Genomic DNA, 17,755 nt, shown 5'->3' with positions numbered 1-17,755 from the left:
TGGTTATATGACAATAATGTGCTAGTGAGAGGTACTAAGAACCAATGCATCTTCGATCATAAAGGCAAACCATTCATTCTAAACCCACTCAACATACCTCAGGTAAAAGACAAGTTAAGGGATGCCCAACTAAGGAGACAACATGTCTTAAAGAATATAGATAAGACCTCTTCCAAAACAACCACTGAGCAAAAGAAGCAACTATGCAAAGAAAATTTCAGCAAGAACACTGTGAACAACAAGCTATGCGTGCTGCCCCATAGAGAATTCCTGACCCTTGGTGAAGAAACCGGCCTAATCATAGCTCTTGTTATCAAGGCTGTTGAACCAGTGATAGTGGTCATACATCCCCCACAAATCAAACAATTACTTGTTGATTTTTCAGATTTGGTGCCAGAGAAATTGTCTGATAAACTACCACCGATGAGGGATATTCAGCATGCCATTGACCTTGTGCCTGGGTCAGTACTCCCTAATCTGCCCACTTACCGTCTCAGTCCTACAGAGCAAACCGAGCTCATGAGACAAGTGGATGATTTATTAAAGAAAGGGTTCTTGATTCAGAGCATGAGTCAATGTACAGTACCAGCCCTATTGACACCAAAGAAAGACGAATCATGGCGTATGTGCATTGACAGCTAGGCCATTAACAAAATCACGGTAAAGTACAGATTTCCTATTCCTCGTTTGGATGATATGCTTGACATGTTGACAGGAGTCTCCATCTTTTCAAAGATTGATCTACGGAGTGGCTACCATCAAATTCGTATCCTTCTAGGGGATGAATGGAAAACAGCCTTCAAAACAAAAAGAAGGCCTGTATGAGTGGAAGGTTATGCCTTTTGGCCTCACCAATGCACCTAACACTTTCATGAGGGTGATGACACATGTACTACGACCCTTCATCGGCAAATTTCTCGTAGTGTACTTTGATGACATACTAATATACAGCAAAGCACAAAATGAACACTTTGAGCATCTGAGACGTGTCATGAGAGTACTATGGACAGAAAAGTTATACATCAACTTGAAGAAATGTTCCTTTATGCTGCCCAAGGTCATCTTCCTTGGTTTTACTGTCTTCACAAGGCATAGAAGCTGACCCGGAGAAGGTAAAAAGTATCGTTGACTGGCCTATTCCAAAGACCTTGACCGAGGTTCGTAGCTTTCACGGTCTTGCTTCATTTTACCGACAAATTCATCCGGAATTTCAACGCCGTTGTAGCCCCAATTACAGAATGCATAAAAGGAGGAAAAGTCCCATTTCAGTGGACTCCGGCAGCCACTAAAGCTTTCAACTTGATCAAACAAAAGATGACAGAAGCACCAGTGCTTAGACTACCCAATTTTGATCTTATGTTTGAAGTGGCAACTGATGCATCCCATGTTGGCATAGGGGGAGTGCTTATGCAAGAGGGCCATCCGATTGCCTTCTACAGTGAAAATTTGAATGATGCAAAAAGAAGGTATTCTACCTATGATTTAGAACTCTATGCCATTGTTCAAATCCTTAAGCATTGGAGGCATTACTTAATTGGCAAAGAGTTTGTGCTCTATTCAGATCATTCGGATCATGAAGCACTCAAATACTTGCACTCACAAAAGACCATTAGTGATCGACATGCTAAATGGATCTCATACTTGCAAGGATACGTATTTACTCTCAAGTACAAAGTTGGGAAGGAGAATCAAGTGGCTGATGTACGTAGTCGAAAGGTGATGATGATGAACACCTTCACAGTACAAAGTGCAGGAGTGAAACACATCAAAGAGGAGTACATTAGTGATGCTGATTTTTCATAAGTATTCAACAACCTACAAGGAGGACGGGATGACAAATTTGCTATACATGATGGGTATCTTTTCAAAGGCATTCGCCTCTGCATCACAAACACTCTTTGAGACATCACTTGATTCGAAAGCTACATGTAGGAGGAATGGGTGGACACTTTGGCAAGGACAAAACATACTCCATGATGAAAGACTTATACTTTTGGCCTCAACTCTTAAAGGATGCACCACATGTGATACAGAGATACCGCACTTGTCAACTTGCCAAAGGAGAAAAGAAGAATACAGGATTGTACACACCATTGCCCGTTCCACATGCACCTTGGCAAGACATAGGCATGGACTTTGTCCTGGGCTTACCACCTACACAAGAAAGGTATGATTCCATATTTGTGGTAGTAGATCGTTTCTCCAAGATGGCACACTTTATCCCGTGCAAGACTCTTGATGCAAGTCACTTGGCCAAACTCTTTTTCAAAGAGATAGTGCGCATACATGGTCTACCACAGACAATTGTTTCAGATAGGGATGTCAAGTTCATGAGCTACTTCTGGAAGACTCTATGGCTGAAAACAAATACTAAACTCAAGTTCTCCACTACATTCCATCCTCAGACAGACGGACAGACCGAAGTGGTGAACAGAAGCCTTGGCAACTTACTCCGATGTCTAGTCCGAGACTATGAAAAGACTTGACCATCTATACTGGATATTGCTGAATTCGCCTATAATAGTTCCGTCAACCGCACCACAGGTCGTACACCATTTGAGATTGTCCTTGAACTGCAGCCTCAACGACCAGTTGACTTGGTACCTTTGCCACCTCAGGCCCGTATTAGTGTGGAAGCCGATGAGTTCCTTAGACACAAATATAGCTGATCTGACGATATATTTGGGACACCATTCTGATGACGGTGACACTGAACACACCCTCAAACTTCCTCAATTTGCAAACCCTAAAATGATGTCATCGAAGATGTTCTCGACAACAAGTTCACCACAGTTCGTGGGTGCAAAGGATACTACTCCTTCCTCATCAAATGGAAAGGTCGACCATGAGAGGATTGTACTTGGATCCATGCCGATGACTTTCAACGCCTTGACACAGACCTCTATGAGCAATACATGTCCCTTACCCATTCATCGGAGTTGAATGATTCTAAGGAAGGGGGAGCTGATGTAAATTCACATTATGGAAGGAAATATGAGGAAGGGTCCAGCCTTAGTCCACCTAAGTGGATAGGGTCCAGCCAAGAAGCCAGCTGAACCCCTACTTGGTCCACCTGAGTGGCTAAGTACAAATAAGGGCCAATTGGGCCCATCGGCTAGGGGAATAATTAGTGGTTGTTTTTAATTAATTAATGGGCCATTGGGCCCATCGAGTTGAGTAAGTGGTATGTCGAGTCCAAATTGTCTTAAGACTATTTGTTTTTCACATAGGTTTATTATTCTTAGTCCAATGTTGAATTCCTAGTTGTAGTAGGAGTGTCTAGTCCTACTGAAAAACTAGCTCCTAGTTGAAGTAGGAATGTCTAGTCCTATTGGGAAACTAACTCCTAGTAGTAGTTTGATTGCTATTTTGCCCTCTATAAATAGAGGAGTCTATGTACTCATAATTTCATATTTGAAAAAAGAATAATTGCAGTCAATTGCTTAGAACAGCCGGGATAGCTGTGGGTGAGAAGCCCGGGCCGAGACAACCGCTCCTCCCCCACTTTTCCCTTTGTTTCTTCTTGTTTAAAGCTTTCTATTTTATCCTAAAGTTACTGCTGTTGAAGTATACGACTATTGTGAGTATTCAAAAGTTCAAATCTGTCCAAGTTACAAACTAGATTTGATTCTCTCTCCTGAAGCCTACGATTATTTCTCCTATGTCAGATCCTCTCAACTTTGGAGGTTTTTGTACCCTCCCTAGGGACTATCTACGCCCAAGAGTGCAGCTCAATCGGACTCCTACAGACTTGGCCGCACCTCTCTCTCTCCAGCTCTATAGTAGGTCTTTCTCTGTCCTATTGGGTTATGTTTTGGGCTGGTTTTGCTCTTATATGGGTATTGTATCCTTGGGGGTTTATTTAATGGTATTATTTCTTTGTTTCCTGGTCCTATTGGTATTGTTTAGGGTTATAAATTGCTGGGGTAGTTTCTTGTAATCTACTCCTGCATTACTATGGTTGCCCACTAATCTGATAGAGTGCCCAATATGCCTCTAGAAAGATCAGAAGTAATCAAAGCTGTAATTGTACATACATGTAAAGAACTCAAACGAGACCATGGTATGCTAATAAAATTATGATGACAATGTAGTACTTGTCATTCATCAAGAAGGAAATCCGAAAGGAACTCAAGCCTTTGGTGCGATTGCCTGGGAGTTGAGACGGTTGAATGTTACTAAAATAGTTTCATTAGCTTCTAAGGTATTGTTAAGTTTGTCTCGAATTCTTGACCCGTTTTGAAGAATGACCCGCTTCGACATATTTTGGTGGCAACCCGAATGAGAAGTAGCATACCACATCGGTGTGTGAACCTCATTAAATCTCTGTGTTGTGCGAATCTATTTTCGTTTATTTTCGTATTTGTTGGTGTTTGCTATAACAGGTATTATGTTTGTTCCAACCTCTAATCAAATGTAGAAATCACATCACCTCAACAACAATCACTGAAATCGCAAACAAGCTAATGCTTCAGAAGATCAAATTTCAAATTGAAATGTCCTAAGAGACCATGTTTCATTTTTCGTTCATGCAATTTACAAATCCTAGCCACTCCACATTTTACTCCAACCTCTACTCAATAAAGAAATCAAATTTTCTCAACAACAATTACCGAAATCGCAAACCTCCTAATACTTCAGAAGATCAATTTAAAAAAATAAATAAATAAGTAAACTCTAAGATGCCTACACTTTCAAGTATAGGAACCAAACTGTCTCTTATTTTCCTTTATTTCTTTGGGCCCTGTTATTTCCAGGTAAAAATCATGTAAAAAAGGAAATTTTTCATGTAAAATCCTAATATTTTGTACTGATTTGACCTGAAGATCTTCTATTTATGGGGCTTTTATCATAGTAACAAACTAAGCCTTAAGTGAACTAGGAGTCTTGAACCTCACCCAGGGACAGGTTTCAAGCCAGAAATTAAACCTACTTTTTTCCCTTCTTGATCAGAAATAAAACATTCAGGAGTGCATATGTCATAGATTGATCAAATAAGCCGAGTAAAATAGCTCAGCACCTAGGATTCCCAAAAGGGTTAGAAGCAAAGAAGTTTAAAAAGACCTACTAAACAACTCCCTAAAAAAGAGAGCAAATAGCTTAATCCGTGGGAACAGCTTTTGCTTCTAAGATAGACAGAAAACTGGAGTGGTTCTTCGAGTAAGATACATTTTTATCAGCTGAAAATGCATGAAGCTCCACAAGGAAGCCATTATGATAGGTTTTTAGAGCAGATTCACCAATTCCACCAAATACCATTAGTGTCAAGATGAACCAGCAGTTGATCCAGAATACAGGTTTTGAATCATCTTCTAGAATTTAAATGATAACAGAATTCCTATGCACCCTCATCCATAAAGCAAAAGTGAATGGAGAGACGTCTACAATAATACCCATGGAAAAATTATCAAAGCAAGTGAAATGCTATGATTAACACCAGAATCGAGGTATCTGATCATTGGCAGGTCCACTTGGCTGATCCTTGGTTGAAATTTCTGTAGCTCATCATTGCTAATATTAATTCACAGCAGCTTTGACAGATCCAAACCAGATTCAACAAACCTTTTATAAGAGAATAACAACTGAGCAAGAAGCAAACAACACTGACCAATACTTTCAGCAACATGCTAAGCTATTTGACATTTTAAAATCCCCAAAGCATTTTTTACGTGCATACTTACGTGATGAATGCCTACTATTCCCCGAAAAATCTTCATTTGCATCTGATAATCCAAACTCTGATTGTAACCGTCTCCGGTGGATCGCCACTTTTCTCTCAATTTCCTCTGAATTTCTGACACTCCGCTCTTCCAGTGACTCACGATATTCCATGACAGCAACCTCCAGACGCCTCCACTTTTTCCTGCAGAACATAGTAACAGTCAAGCATCATCTCTACTAACATAGCACAGCTAAATTATAGCTACTACAGGTATTAAACCAATACAACCAGAAGATAATATAACCTCTGTTCTTCACTCATGCCACTGTCTGGATGTGACAGAACACTACCATCAGTCGCAACCTCTACTTCATCAACCTTGCTAGGACCATCACCAGCATTTTCACTTCCAGAAGATGAGTAGCTCAGCCCGAGACCCAGAGCATTACTCTTATCTTCATCATCACTCCCATCATCCTCACGAGCCCATTTAGAATCTAGCAATACAGGATCAGATTTTCCTTTCTTTATGAAGGGTTTTAGTTCTGGCTCTGGAATAGGAAGGGTTGGAGCGAAAGGTGCAGAAGAACCTTTGTCTTGTGATCGCAACTTGTCATCCTCAAAATGAGTCCATCCCGAAGAGCTCACTGGTTCTGTTCCAAGGTTGTTCTCTCTATGATCAACAGTATTTATACTCCAGCCAGTGTCATCCTTGGAGTATCTATTTGAATTTGAGTGGCTAGACCCATACTTCATATCTTCATCTCGTTCATGAACCCTTTGTTTCTCAGCATCTTCAAGACTAAGCAAGCGTGCAACCATCGTCTCCCTACCACCAACTAGTGATAGCCCATTATGTCTGCATCGTCTTTCCAGCTCAGGAAGCGGGAGACCTAACAACTCCTTCATCGCAGCTCCTTTCCCCATTGCTAATGCAGCATCTTGGCTAATCTTACCCCCATCAGCTGTATCTTCAGAGCCTTTTTTACCTTCAGTTTCTGGCACATCCCCACATATTGAATGAAAAAGTAACACTCCAGAGTTCCCAGGTCGAAGAAAAGTAGCCCGCAGCCCATTCACATATGCATCTGAAAAAAGAAACCAATCTGACCACACTTGAAGAACCTTCAAAACCCGTTCCTGCAGAACCCCGGTGAAGAAGTTGGTACAAAAACAAGCACATGAAAATGTTGGAACAAAAACAAGCAGACCAGCAAGTCCAGATATAATTCCCAAGTAAGGCATACCTTAAGGGCCTCGGCAGTGATCCTTCCTGAGATGCTGCGGTACAAATCATTGAAGCTCTCCATTATGTCAGGCAAGGTAGCTTCAAATTTTGTTCGGTAAGCAGATGCATTCTTTACCGGAGCACTACTGTTGTGAAGGACATCAGAAACGAGCATGAGTCTTGCAACCTTAGTTGGGATTGGAGTCTCTTTAAGTGTCAATGATTCAGTAAGAACCTCAACAATCTGTGTGTGCAAGAGTAAGCAATGTAAGTACCAAGATCGAATATAAATCCTGATATCATAGTTACATGGGGAAAAGTGATACGCAGCTTTGACTATTTTCCGAAAATGACAACATAATCTCAGTCAACATAGCAATGTTAAATTGAAGTATTATGAAACAAAGAATAAATATTGAATTGTGAAAATTCAAAATTCAAAAGCTAAATAATGTGAAAATGCATTACAAATAGGAGTTAAACCAAGCACATAAACTCCAGGCTTTAATTAGAAGCCAATACCTCCCCAGCTGCATCAGCATTATCGAGAGAAAATCCCATGGCTTCTTTTATCTGGCTCCTTTCTAATGTCAAAGACCTAAGCATATCCTCAAACTCATCTCTCTGGGTGTCTGTCAATGTCCGTTCAAGTTCTACACGCTGCCAAAGTTCATTATAAACAAAACAGGTGAATCATAAAAATTATTATTAGAATTGGATACTTTTGGAACATACAAGTTCTACACGCTGCCAAAGTTTATTATAAACAAAACTGGGTGAATCACAAAAATTATTAGTAGAATTGGATACTTTTGGAACATAAATTACGGACTCTAGATCTAGATTTCTACTAAAAAGGTACATGACTGAAATCCACTACAAATCAAACACCCACCCTGCTTCTTCCTGCAGCAAATGTGGTACCAGCCTCTTTCTCATGTTCTGGGCTCTTTGTAACCGGCAGAGGGGGTGGTATCCATCTGAATAAAGAAGAAAAAAATATAGCGTCATATAATACGTAAACTGACTCAAGTTTCCATCTCTGACCATATTGTATGAAAGGAGCGTGCACACAAGCATTACCTCCCACTCCCAGTAATCATGATGAAAGGCTCTGTTCGCCACCTCTGAAGAGTATCACCCTAAATTTCCACAACCAGAAGAAATTTGTCACCCTGCTTTTGCATGGTAAAAATTATGTCCAATCAGGAACAATATAAGATGTACCTGAGCAAACGAATAAAGCCTCCAAACATAGTATGTGTGCTCCTTTGACCCTAGCTCAAATAAAAAGTTAAAAAGTGTATTTCCACGACCTCTCTCCATTATAGCTTGCTCAAAAGCACATCCTCCATCAAGAACGTGCAAAGCCATTGTATCAATTATATGGTGGAGATGATCATCCTCCGGAAGGATGACAGTTATATCAGGAACATTAGGAGTAAGAACCTATGCACCAAAATCAAGCCATCAGGAACACATACAGGGTAAAAGTGACAAATCAATTAGACCTATGTGATTGTCAAAGGATGTAAGTGAATAGCAAAAAGATAAAAATTAAGCTTCTAGGGATTCCTTGTCTCCACATGTATCATTACCATCTTCAAAATGAAAGGGAAAACAAGAATGAAATTCCAAAAAGTTCCAAACCCTAATTAATACCCACAGCAAAGCAGACTGCCCATCAGGACTGAATTTTGTACTAAGCCTAGTTTATGACTGATTGGCAGCATTGATCAGCCAACCAAATAATTGAGACATTACTTGATAATACAGAATAGTTATCAAACCAGTAAATCCAGTTAGAGATCAATTGCAACAGGATCATATACAGGGACAAACCAATTTAAAAAATAATAATAATAATAATAAAAAGAAAATAGTAACTACTAAGTAGTTATTGTCCAACTATTAAGACCAGTTACAAAAAATAGAAATTAAGGTAGCGGTAGATCTAATAGAATATGCCAGCAATCTTCTAGATAATCTCCTCTCCACACAAATCACATAGGGCCCACAAAATTCTTCATTCAATCTTCTAAAATATCCTCTATGAAAATTTCCGCCAAATCTTCTAAAACAAACAATAAACACCAAACTAGAAATAACAACTTAATACTGTATATGGCTCAAATCACTAATATTTGGGCTTACAAGATTGGCCCATTACAATAGTAATCGCAAAAATACTAAGCCCATGGCCTTTATAATGGCGCTCCTAACTTAAATAAAACTTAAACCATAGGTTCAATTGGACCCAATAAACTAAACCAAACCCAGAACAACAGGACATCTCTTCTTAAACATAAATCATAGGTTCAGTCAGACCCAATAAACTAAACCAAACGCAAAACAATAGGCCTGTCTTCTCTTCTTGTTGGAATTCTGCATCACTTGAGCACATTGATAAACCAAGGAACTCCATCAAGTCTATTTTCCTGTGGGGATACTAGAAAATGAAGACTAATGCAATCCTGACCAAGTAAGATCAAAAGTTTACAAAATGATGGGGTTCAATTAAAATAATAAAATACATTAACCACAAACCACAAATTAAATTCAGAGGGGGAGAGCAAACAAAATTTAGCTGACCTACCAGCTCAGAGCTCTGACTAGGGACAGATGTAACTGGAGGGCCATCAGGACCGGATAAGATCACAGTAGCACCCTGTCACACAATATTCCATAATAAGCTACTTCATCATGAAAATGTCTTACAAGAACACATATCAGTACAGAACTTTATGCATGTCTTAGATTATCAATGAATAGAAAGGTAGTTATCCTAAAGAAAAAATAAAAGGGAAACAAAACAAAATCTCTAACCATTAAAAGACAGAAGATGGAAAGAAAAGCTAAAGTGGAAATAAACCTAGTTAACAATGAAATCATGAGTCATACTAACCTCCTTACTCCTGATGGCCATATGCCCTGGCGGGGGAGCAGGAAGGGCTTGTGATGGAAGAGAGACAGACTTACCCCAGCCAATCTTCAACTCATACTCATAGACAACAACCCCTGAAACATCAAAAATGTTTTAATAATCCCAGATTTGTCCCTCTCTATTGCTCAAATGATAGAATTAAATAGATCAGCAGCAGCAGAGAAAAGGAGAGGTTGATTGAGCTAAACTAGAATCATTGTTGTGGGAGCATTTAAGAGGATTAAGCTCCTTGTATATTCCAAGGAAGAAAGATAAGACTTCTCGACATCTACTAAACTATTAAAACATATATTTTTGTTTTAAACTCTTCATGAAATTGCTTCTAGTTTTCCAATTTTTAAGTCACTAAAAACAATAGTTATGCAATTAAAAACATAATTTACATCTTGTTTCCCTTCCCACCATAGAGTGATCAACCAACCATTGTCATCCATCTTTTTATATTTTGCGCTGCAACGACCCTTAGGCAATGATTAGCTAGATTGTGTACTCATCTCAGAAGTTGTATGGTTGCATGCCTAGTTTCAACTGTCAGAACAACAATACAGGAGCGTATTTTACATCCAACAACCAAAAAAATCCACACCTTGCATTTCATCCTTCGCAGCCTGACCATCAGTTCTATTCATGAAAGCAACAAAACCACAGTTTCTCTGTCGCCTCCTTTCCTCTTCTGTCCTTGGCCACATTATTTTCACACTAGCAATGGGCCCAAATCTTCCAAAAGTCCTCAAAAGAAAATTCTCATCAACCTAACAAGATCCAGTACCATGTCATGGAATCAGATTAATTATTCCTCCAGGCTCCAAAGTGCAAAATCATTGAAGATGGAGAACAATAAAAGATCACCTGAGGTGCGAGATTCCCAACATAAAGATTTGTAGTTTGAGGATCCCCTTCATCAAATGATCCAGGAAGCTTCCCAGTTGGATCAAAATCATCTAGAAGCTCATCAAATCGGCAAGGTGGCTGCAATAAGAAGAGTTACCAGATCTATAAAGCTCTAAAGATGTTTACTTTCAAATAAAGGATGCTCATGCATATTAACATGTGACAAAAGCTTTAAAAATGGTTAAAATTCAAAAAAGTAGATTTTGACATCTTCAGTGTAACTAACCAAGTTCCACATGCCACTTTTTACAGCATAAAATCCAGGCTAAATTAATATAAGAGTGTAAGTATAAGTGCCTATACTAACAAATCAAATTCACATGCCTCTTATAGCATAGAATCAAAGTTAATAACAGAAACTACTTACAGCAGAGCCCTCACTATGGCGACCCTCACGCCAATGTTCACGCTCTTGATTGCGCCTTTCTCGCATCTCTTGCTCAAGTTTCAACTCCTCCATAAAGTGATCTATGTTCCGCGATTTTCCTTTTTCCTTCTCCTTTGGCTTCTCCTCCTCTTTCTGCAAATTAAGATGCCAGATATGAGAAGGGACACAGCCTTTTTCCTCAGGCCCTTGAAGAACAACTTAAAAATAAAAGGACCATTATAGAATAGACCAGGTCCTCAGCCAAGGCTACGGAAACCAACTAAAATGGAAAAAAGTCCACTATTTGGATTCTATAGAAGTAGGAACCGATAGAGTTTACTACGCTTTGCATCATGGATGATATGCTCACATTCTAATATTCTACAAAGTTCACCAGATAAATATATTTTACCTAGCATGGGCCATCCTCCCATGGGGCCTCAATATATCAATCTTGCCATTCATTAAAAAAGATCCAAAGTGGTTTTCTATTGCTATTATGATTGTGGACCATGGTTCTATTCCATCACAACCCTGAAACAAAAATCTAGCAAAAGATTGATAGACCAGTAACAGTGAGGCTAGGCATACTGACCTTTTTCTCAGGTTCTTTTCCTTTCGTTGCCAAAGGAGGGGGTATGAAAGATGGAACATATCTGTCAGAAGAATAGTTAGAATCCCATGTTACAATTTTCATTAGAATGAGGGGCTAAAACGTATGTAAAATGTGTCACCAAATTGTGTAGTGATTTCATAAGAACAGCACACCAAACTTCCACAAACAGTTTAAACTGAAATATGGGTTCCTTAATGATATGGAAGTACTATACAACATATAAAATCAGGACCAAGTCGGGATGCGGAAAAAAAAAGGGAGAAAGAAAAAACACTGCCACAAGGAGGTTTACCATAATTCTAACTTCCAAATAAACCTTCGAAACTGAAAAAATTCCTTAACATAAAAACATTCATGCCAGGACATGCAAAACATGAGAGGAAACATCATCCTAGAAACCCAATAGAACCAATGACGAAAAATTTTAACTATAGCATTTTTCTTTAAGTTTGGGGGGCTGCACTCAAAAAAATAGGAACACGTCAAAGAAAAGGAAACCATCCTTTAGACACTGCCATACACCGAGTGGTACACCACCAAATCTCTCTCCATCAATAGCACTCCCTGATGCAGATAAGTCACTTAATGGGCTTATTTTATTGCAAATAAGTCTTGGGTTAGGTTATGTATATGTTGGGCCTTTGATCCCATGGGTTTTATTTGTAATGGGCCACTTTAATGGGCCTAAAATATAGGTAGAAAGTAGAAAAACGGGATTTAATTCATTAGTTTAGTTAGAGTCCTGTTTTAAGTCTATTTCCTTTGTTATTTCAGTTTTCTAATCAGTTTAGGTTTGCTAATTAGTTAAGGATTGGGTTAGGCCTTTCTTTTTTAGTGTTTGAGTCAGTTTTGAGTCTTCTATATAAGTTTGTAACGGGATACAACATTGCACACGAATTTATTAATGAAAAAATAAAAGATGGCTTATGTTATGTTGTGGGATGCAGTTAGGTGAGATGCCCTAGATGAGATGCCTAAACCCGAGGGGTGAGATGCGCATTCACTAGTTCTTCCCTCTTCTCAACCCTCCATCGAATTCTCTTTCTTTTCTAATTTTTCTTTTATTTGTTTGCTATGAGAAAGTGTTTGATAGTTAGAACCACGCCTATTGGAGGACATCTTCTCTAGTCAGCCAAAATTTCAGATTCTTCCTGGGATTAGAATCACTTGTGATTCTAGTTCTACATCATTTGGTATCAGAACCTAGCTAGACCAAAGATGGAGCCACGTCAACTTTGTGAGAAACTTTCTTCACACATTCCTTGAATGGATGTGTAAATTAGATGTGTACTTTGACAACTTGACAGAGACGCAACGGCTTCAATATGTTTGCTCCCAAATGAGTGATTGTGTTCAAATACAATAGAGAGTCCGTAAAAGGAAACTTCAAGCTCAAGGGCGTGAGTCTAAACCTTGGGACGAGATGTAGTACGAGTTAACGGGCATGTACCTATCTAAATGTGAACGAAATATGTACTTCCTTCCACCAGAGTTCCCTCCAATTACACTCCAAAAGCCACCCATATGTGACGAAAGCATGAAGGAATTGTTTGACCACGTGGCCTGTATGTTGCAACAAATAGCATAGGAGCAACAAAAGAAGACACCTCCAACCAATAAACCAGAATCAAAAGTTGAGGTTAGTGTTGAAGAAATTCTAGCAATTCCTATTGTCAAGGAAGAGTTAGTCCTTGATGTTCCCATCAACGAGACTCATGTGGAAGAATTCGAAAACAACAAGGTTGCCACATTGGATAATAAGGTTGAGACTGAGGAACTCGACACTACAACGGTGATGATTGTAAACGGTCAAGAGGAAAATCCTAAGGGGTTCAAGAATGAAGTTGTATTTAAACTAGGGGTGTCAATCAGTCAGGCCAGGCCGGTCTCGGTCAAGCCTAACCGGGCCTAGTGGTGTGAAACCCTTGCACTGTGAATGCTCGTTTACTTAAACGAGCCTAGGTTTGGGGGGCATGGTACGGTTTGTAATCGGACCGGTCGGTATCGAGCTTTAATCAGGCTACCTCAAACAGGCTACGGACCTACTTAAGTCTAAACAGGCTCCCCCTAAAATCCTTTTTTAAGTGGATTAAATGTCCATAAATCTTCCATTTGAACATAGTAAAAGTCACCCAAAAACTCTCCACAGTTAATCATATATGAGATCATGGTTGTTTCTTACCAAAAAAAGAAAAAAAAACGAGAGATTATGACAAGTATCAAAGTGATTGTTCTCCAAAAGAATTGTTTGTCCTTCATTCACTCCCTATTAAAACATCTCAAAAGACCTTATTTTATTTTATTACAAAGTTGGATGTAATACCGTGTTCAACATCATCTATCATAGATTTTTTATTACAAAGTCTTTACTATTATTTTGAATTAGTGGTAAAATAGGTATTTAGGCAATTTTAAAGGGGTCGGGTCGGGTCGGGTCGGTCGGGCTAAATGGCTCTGTTCAAGTGGGCGTCTTAAACTAGTCGGGTCAATCAAGCACCCGACGGGCTAGTAGCTTGCACCGTAAACGCCTATTTAATAAACGTGCCAGTTCAGGTCGAGCCTTAAGTGAGTCGGGCTAGGTCGGGCCTACTGGTGCGGGCTTAGGATTGACACCCCTAGTTAAAACCATTAACGGAACCAATTGAGAACCACCAAGTAGATGAACCAAAAGAGATTTATGTTGCATTGAAGTTTGAAGAGGTTGAAGGTACATATGACCCTATAGATACATCCGACGATGTTGAGGTTACACATGTGGAGTTCGTCATCCTATTAAAGTATCTAAAAGATTGAGCTCCTCACATTCTAGACAAAATTCTTATTATCAAAGAGTTCGTCATGCTGTTGTGCTGTGGGATGCAGTTGGGTGAGATGCCTAAACCCGAGGAGTGAGATGCCCATTCACTAGTTCTTCTTCCCCCTTCTCAACCCTCCATCGAATTCTCTCTTTTCTTATTTTTCTTTTATTTGTTTGCAGTGAGAGAATATTTGAGAGCTAGAACCATAGTTTTTAAGGCGATAAGGCGACGGAGGCGTTTGAGGGTCTTTCAAAGCGCCTTAGCGATAAGGCGGGCATAAAGCATCGCCTTATCGACTAAAGCGTTCCTGTGTAATTTTTTTATAAAACCAATCTATTTGGCTCAAATCCTAGTTGAATCCTATTACTCATATGTTAAATAAATATTAAATGTTCATATTCATACCAATGTAAAATATTCATCAAGAAAACAAATCAATAAAGTGAATAAACTAAGTTCATCTTCGTCAATCATCAATCATCAATCATTAATCATTAATCATCATAACATATTAACATATAATATAAATACATAATTATGAAACAAAATTATAAATATAAAGAAAAGAAGACATAAAAAATACAAGTATTTATTATACTTACCTCTATGATGCTAAAATGAGTGCCTAAGTCCTAAGGTCATCCACTATATTTCTACTCCCGTCAAAGAAGAATGAAGCTCACCGCTGCCGGAGCAAAATGGTGGCCTGAAACAATGGTTCTTCCTTGTTCCTTGATTCCTTATCAAAGCCCTTTCTTAAAACCCTTGACAAAATTCAAACCCTGTTTGTGAATCGTGTTTTTGTTTTGTTTGTTTTGGTTATTTTTGATGGAGTAAAGTTGATCCCATACATCTCAAGTGTTAACAAAACCATACACCTACCAATAAAAAATCTATATTTGGAATCTTCATCAGGTAATTTTAAAATGTGTTTAAAAAAAAAAAAAACCCCATAAGGCGCCACTTCACATAAGGCGGAGCACTGCCTTACCATCTTTAGACCGCATCAGTGCCAAGGCGCTGCTAAGGCGTCTCCTTACCAGCGCCTTAAAAACTATAGCTAGAACCAAGTCTATTGGAGGACATCTTCTCTATTCAGCCAGAATTTCAGATCCTACCTGGGATTAAGATCACTTGTGATTCTAGTTCTACATTACTCCAGTCCATCAACCAACTACCCCTTCAAGAATGAAATATTCCTTCCTCAAGAAGCACCAAATGAGAGAACTGCATCCAAACATCACCCCAAATAGCATTAACCTATCTCATCTTTTTCTCCAGTGCAGTCAAAATGGATTATCTAACTATTATACGAAAGAAACATCTCAACATCACTAAACCATATATTTATCCAGAAAGATATACAACTCAATTCCACTCCGCCATATCCCAACTCAATGGAATCGGCTACATGGATACTTTTTTATCTAATCAGCTCTATTCAAGCTTATACTTGTTACAAATCCTAAGCAATGCATGTCTTCTCTCACTTCTCTTGTAGTCATTTTAGGTCTACCCCGTCTCTTCTAGCTACTTTAATCTGATTCAAATTTGATGCAGTATCAGACCCTCAGTTTAACTCCTAGGAAGGCCCATGTGATGGTTACCTTGAGGCCCATATGTCCAGCAAGTTTCTGTCCACATAAACATCGAGCAGAAGTTGGAGGATATTTTCTTCACATTCAATGGAGCCCAATGGCCAGTTAAGTGGAGGATTAACTGTAGAAGATTCTTCCAGATCTGTGGGGGCCACCCTGAACTTCATGGAATTTTTCATTATTGGCCTGTGCATGGTGAAGATTTTGTGTGCTGGATTAGTTGCTATTATTTAAGTTACTATTTTTAAGTTAGGAGTTTCTATTTAGTAACTATGAGTTAAATTTTATTTTTCTTATAGTATCTATTTCAGTCACAAAACATTAATTGGTTTTCAGTTACCACTTGTAACGTAATCTTAGAATAGGATACATAGTTGTCAAAGCGTCTAGGCAACCCAAGGCACTGGAGGGGGGGTCCAGGAACAAGGCAACACCAACAAAGCGTCCAAGGCAACCGCCTAGGCAACCAAGGCACCTGGACACCTAGGAGATGCCTTGAAAACTATGATAGGATAGCTCTAATTTCATTGTAATCAGTACTCCCCACACGAGAGGAGAATTTTGCTAATATAAATAGAACAAAGGCTGTATCAGACCTCAACAACTTGAGCTCATGAAAAAAAAAAATCTTTTCTTTATTTGTGAGGTGCAGAACCCTAGTGGGAGACTACGTTGGAGTTAGGTGGGAAGTCTGCCCTGCAGTTCAAGTGGAAGACTTGGACATATCCTTTTCCCATCTCTTCTTCTTTTTGTTTTCAATTATCATTCTGTCCTGCGATATTCCAGCAGCCTCTTTTCTTTGTCGTGGGATTTAATAGGTATTATTCAGTCTTAGTTCCAATCCTGTATTAATGGTCAATTAATTCTGATAGTCTGTATGGTGCATGTGCTGCCCCGTTCTACAGCTTTCTATTCTGAGTTTTCCATCTGATTCCCAAGGGTCAGACCATCGGATGGCTCTGAATTTTTATGTCATTTTTCCCCATGTTGGTTCCCTTCAATCCTAATTTGGAACTCTCATCAATTTCAGATTGAAAGCTGCTTTAGTTTTGTCTTCACTTTCTATTTTCTGATTCTTAACTTTCTATTTTTGTTCTTGACTATTTCTTTCAATCTGTCCATTGGATGAGCTCATAATTTTGAGCACTTAATTCATCCAAACAGAACCTCCCTTTGACTAAAAAATCAGCCACATTTAATGGTTCGATTTACAGCTATTCATTTGGTTATATTCTGTCTCTATGTTCCGTGTGTTAGTTCACTGCAGTCCTGATTTTCTGTAGGAGTGTTGGTGTTGTCCCGTTTCAGCCTAGCCTTCCTACATTAAAATTACCTCTCCAAACTTTTAAAGGCCTCCGTTGCACATGTCCATGCCACTTCAAATGACTTTCTCGCAACTTACCATGTATCGGAGTTACACCTAAATCAGCTCTAATTTGTTCATTCCTCGTTTTATCTTTTCTAATGTTACCACTATTCGATCTCAACATCCTCATTTCAGTTAGATTAAGTTTGTTTATATGTTATTTCATCACTACCCATCATTCAGCTCCATAAACCATCACTTGTCAAATATTTGTCCTACCTTTTTCTTTTTCTTTTTTCTTTTTTAATTGCAATATACACAATACAATCACCTATCAAAAAAAAA

General features: G+C 38.9%; 1 protein-coding gene across 5 annotated transcripts in view; it reads right to left on the bottom strand.

The window, feature by feature from the left end:
• Positions 1-17,755, bottom strand: part of LOC122063231 (protein RRC1-like) — a 50,691-nt gene that overhangs the window by 8,236 nt on the left and 24,700 nt on the right. For all 5 annotated transcript variants that reach the window (XM_042626934.1, XM_042626936.1, XM_042626935.1 and 2 more), the window contains 13 exons: positions 11,688-11,748; positions 11,093-11,245; positions 10,684-10,803; positions 10,421-10,586; positions 9,796-9,908; positions 9,487-9,558; positions 8,118-8,339; positions 7,974-8,032; positions 7,786-7,870; positions 7,413-7,550; positions 6,910-7,134; positions 5,967-6,802; positions 5,682-5,863 (listed from right to left, as the gene is read on the bottom strand). In XM_042626934.1, the coding sequence (XP_042482868.1) occupies positions 5,682-5,863; positions 5,967-6,802; positions 6,910-7,134; positions 7,413-7,550; positions 7,786-7,870; positions 7,974-8,032; positions 8,118-8,339; positions 9,487-9,558; positions 9,796-9,908; positions 10,421-10,586; positions 10,684-10,803; positions 11,093-11,245; positions 11,688-11,748 (2,432 nt within the window). The remainder of the gene's footprint in view (positions 1-5,681; positions 5,864-5,966; positions 6,803-6,909; positions 7,135-7,412; positions 7,551-7,785; positions 7,871-7,973; positions 8,033-8,117; positions 8,340-9,486; positions 9,559-9,795; positions 9,909-10,420; positions 10,587-10,683; positions 10,804-11,092; positions 11,246-11,687; positions 11,749-17,755) is intronic.

This window comes from Macadamia integrifolia, unplaced genomic scaffold, assembly GCF_013358625.1.
Source record: "Macadamia integrifolia cultivar HAES 741 unplaced genomic scaffold, SCU_Mint_v3 scaffold1257, whole genome shotgun sequence".
NCBI lineage: Eukaryota > Viridiplantae > Streptophyta > Magnoliopsida > Proteales > Proteaceae > Macadamia > Macadamia integrifolia.
This window is presented reverse-complemented; position numbering and strand designations above follow the sequence as displayed.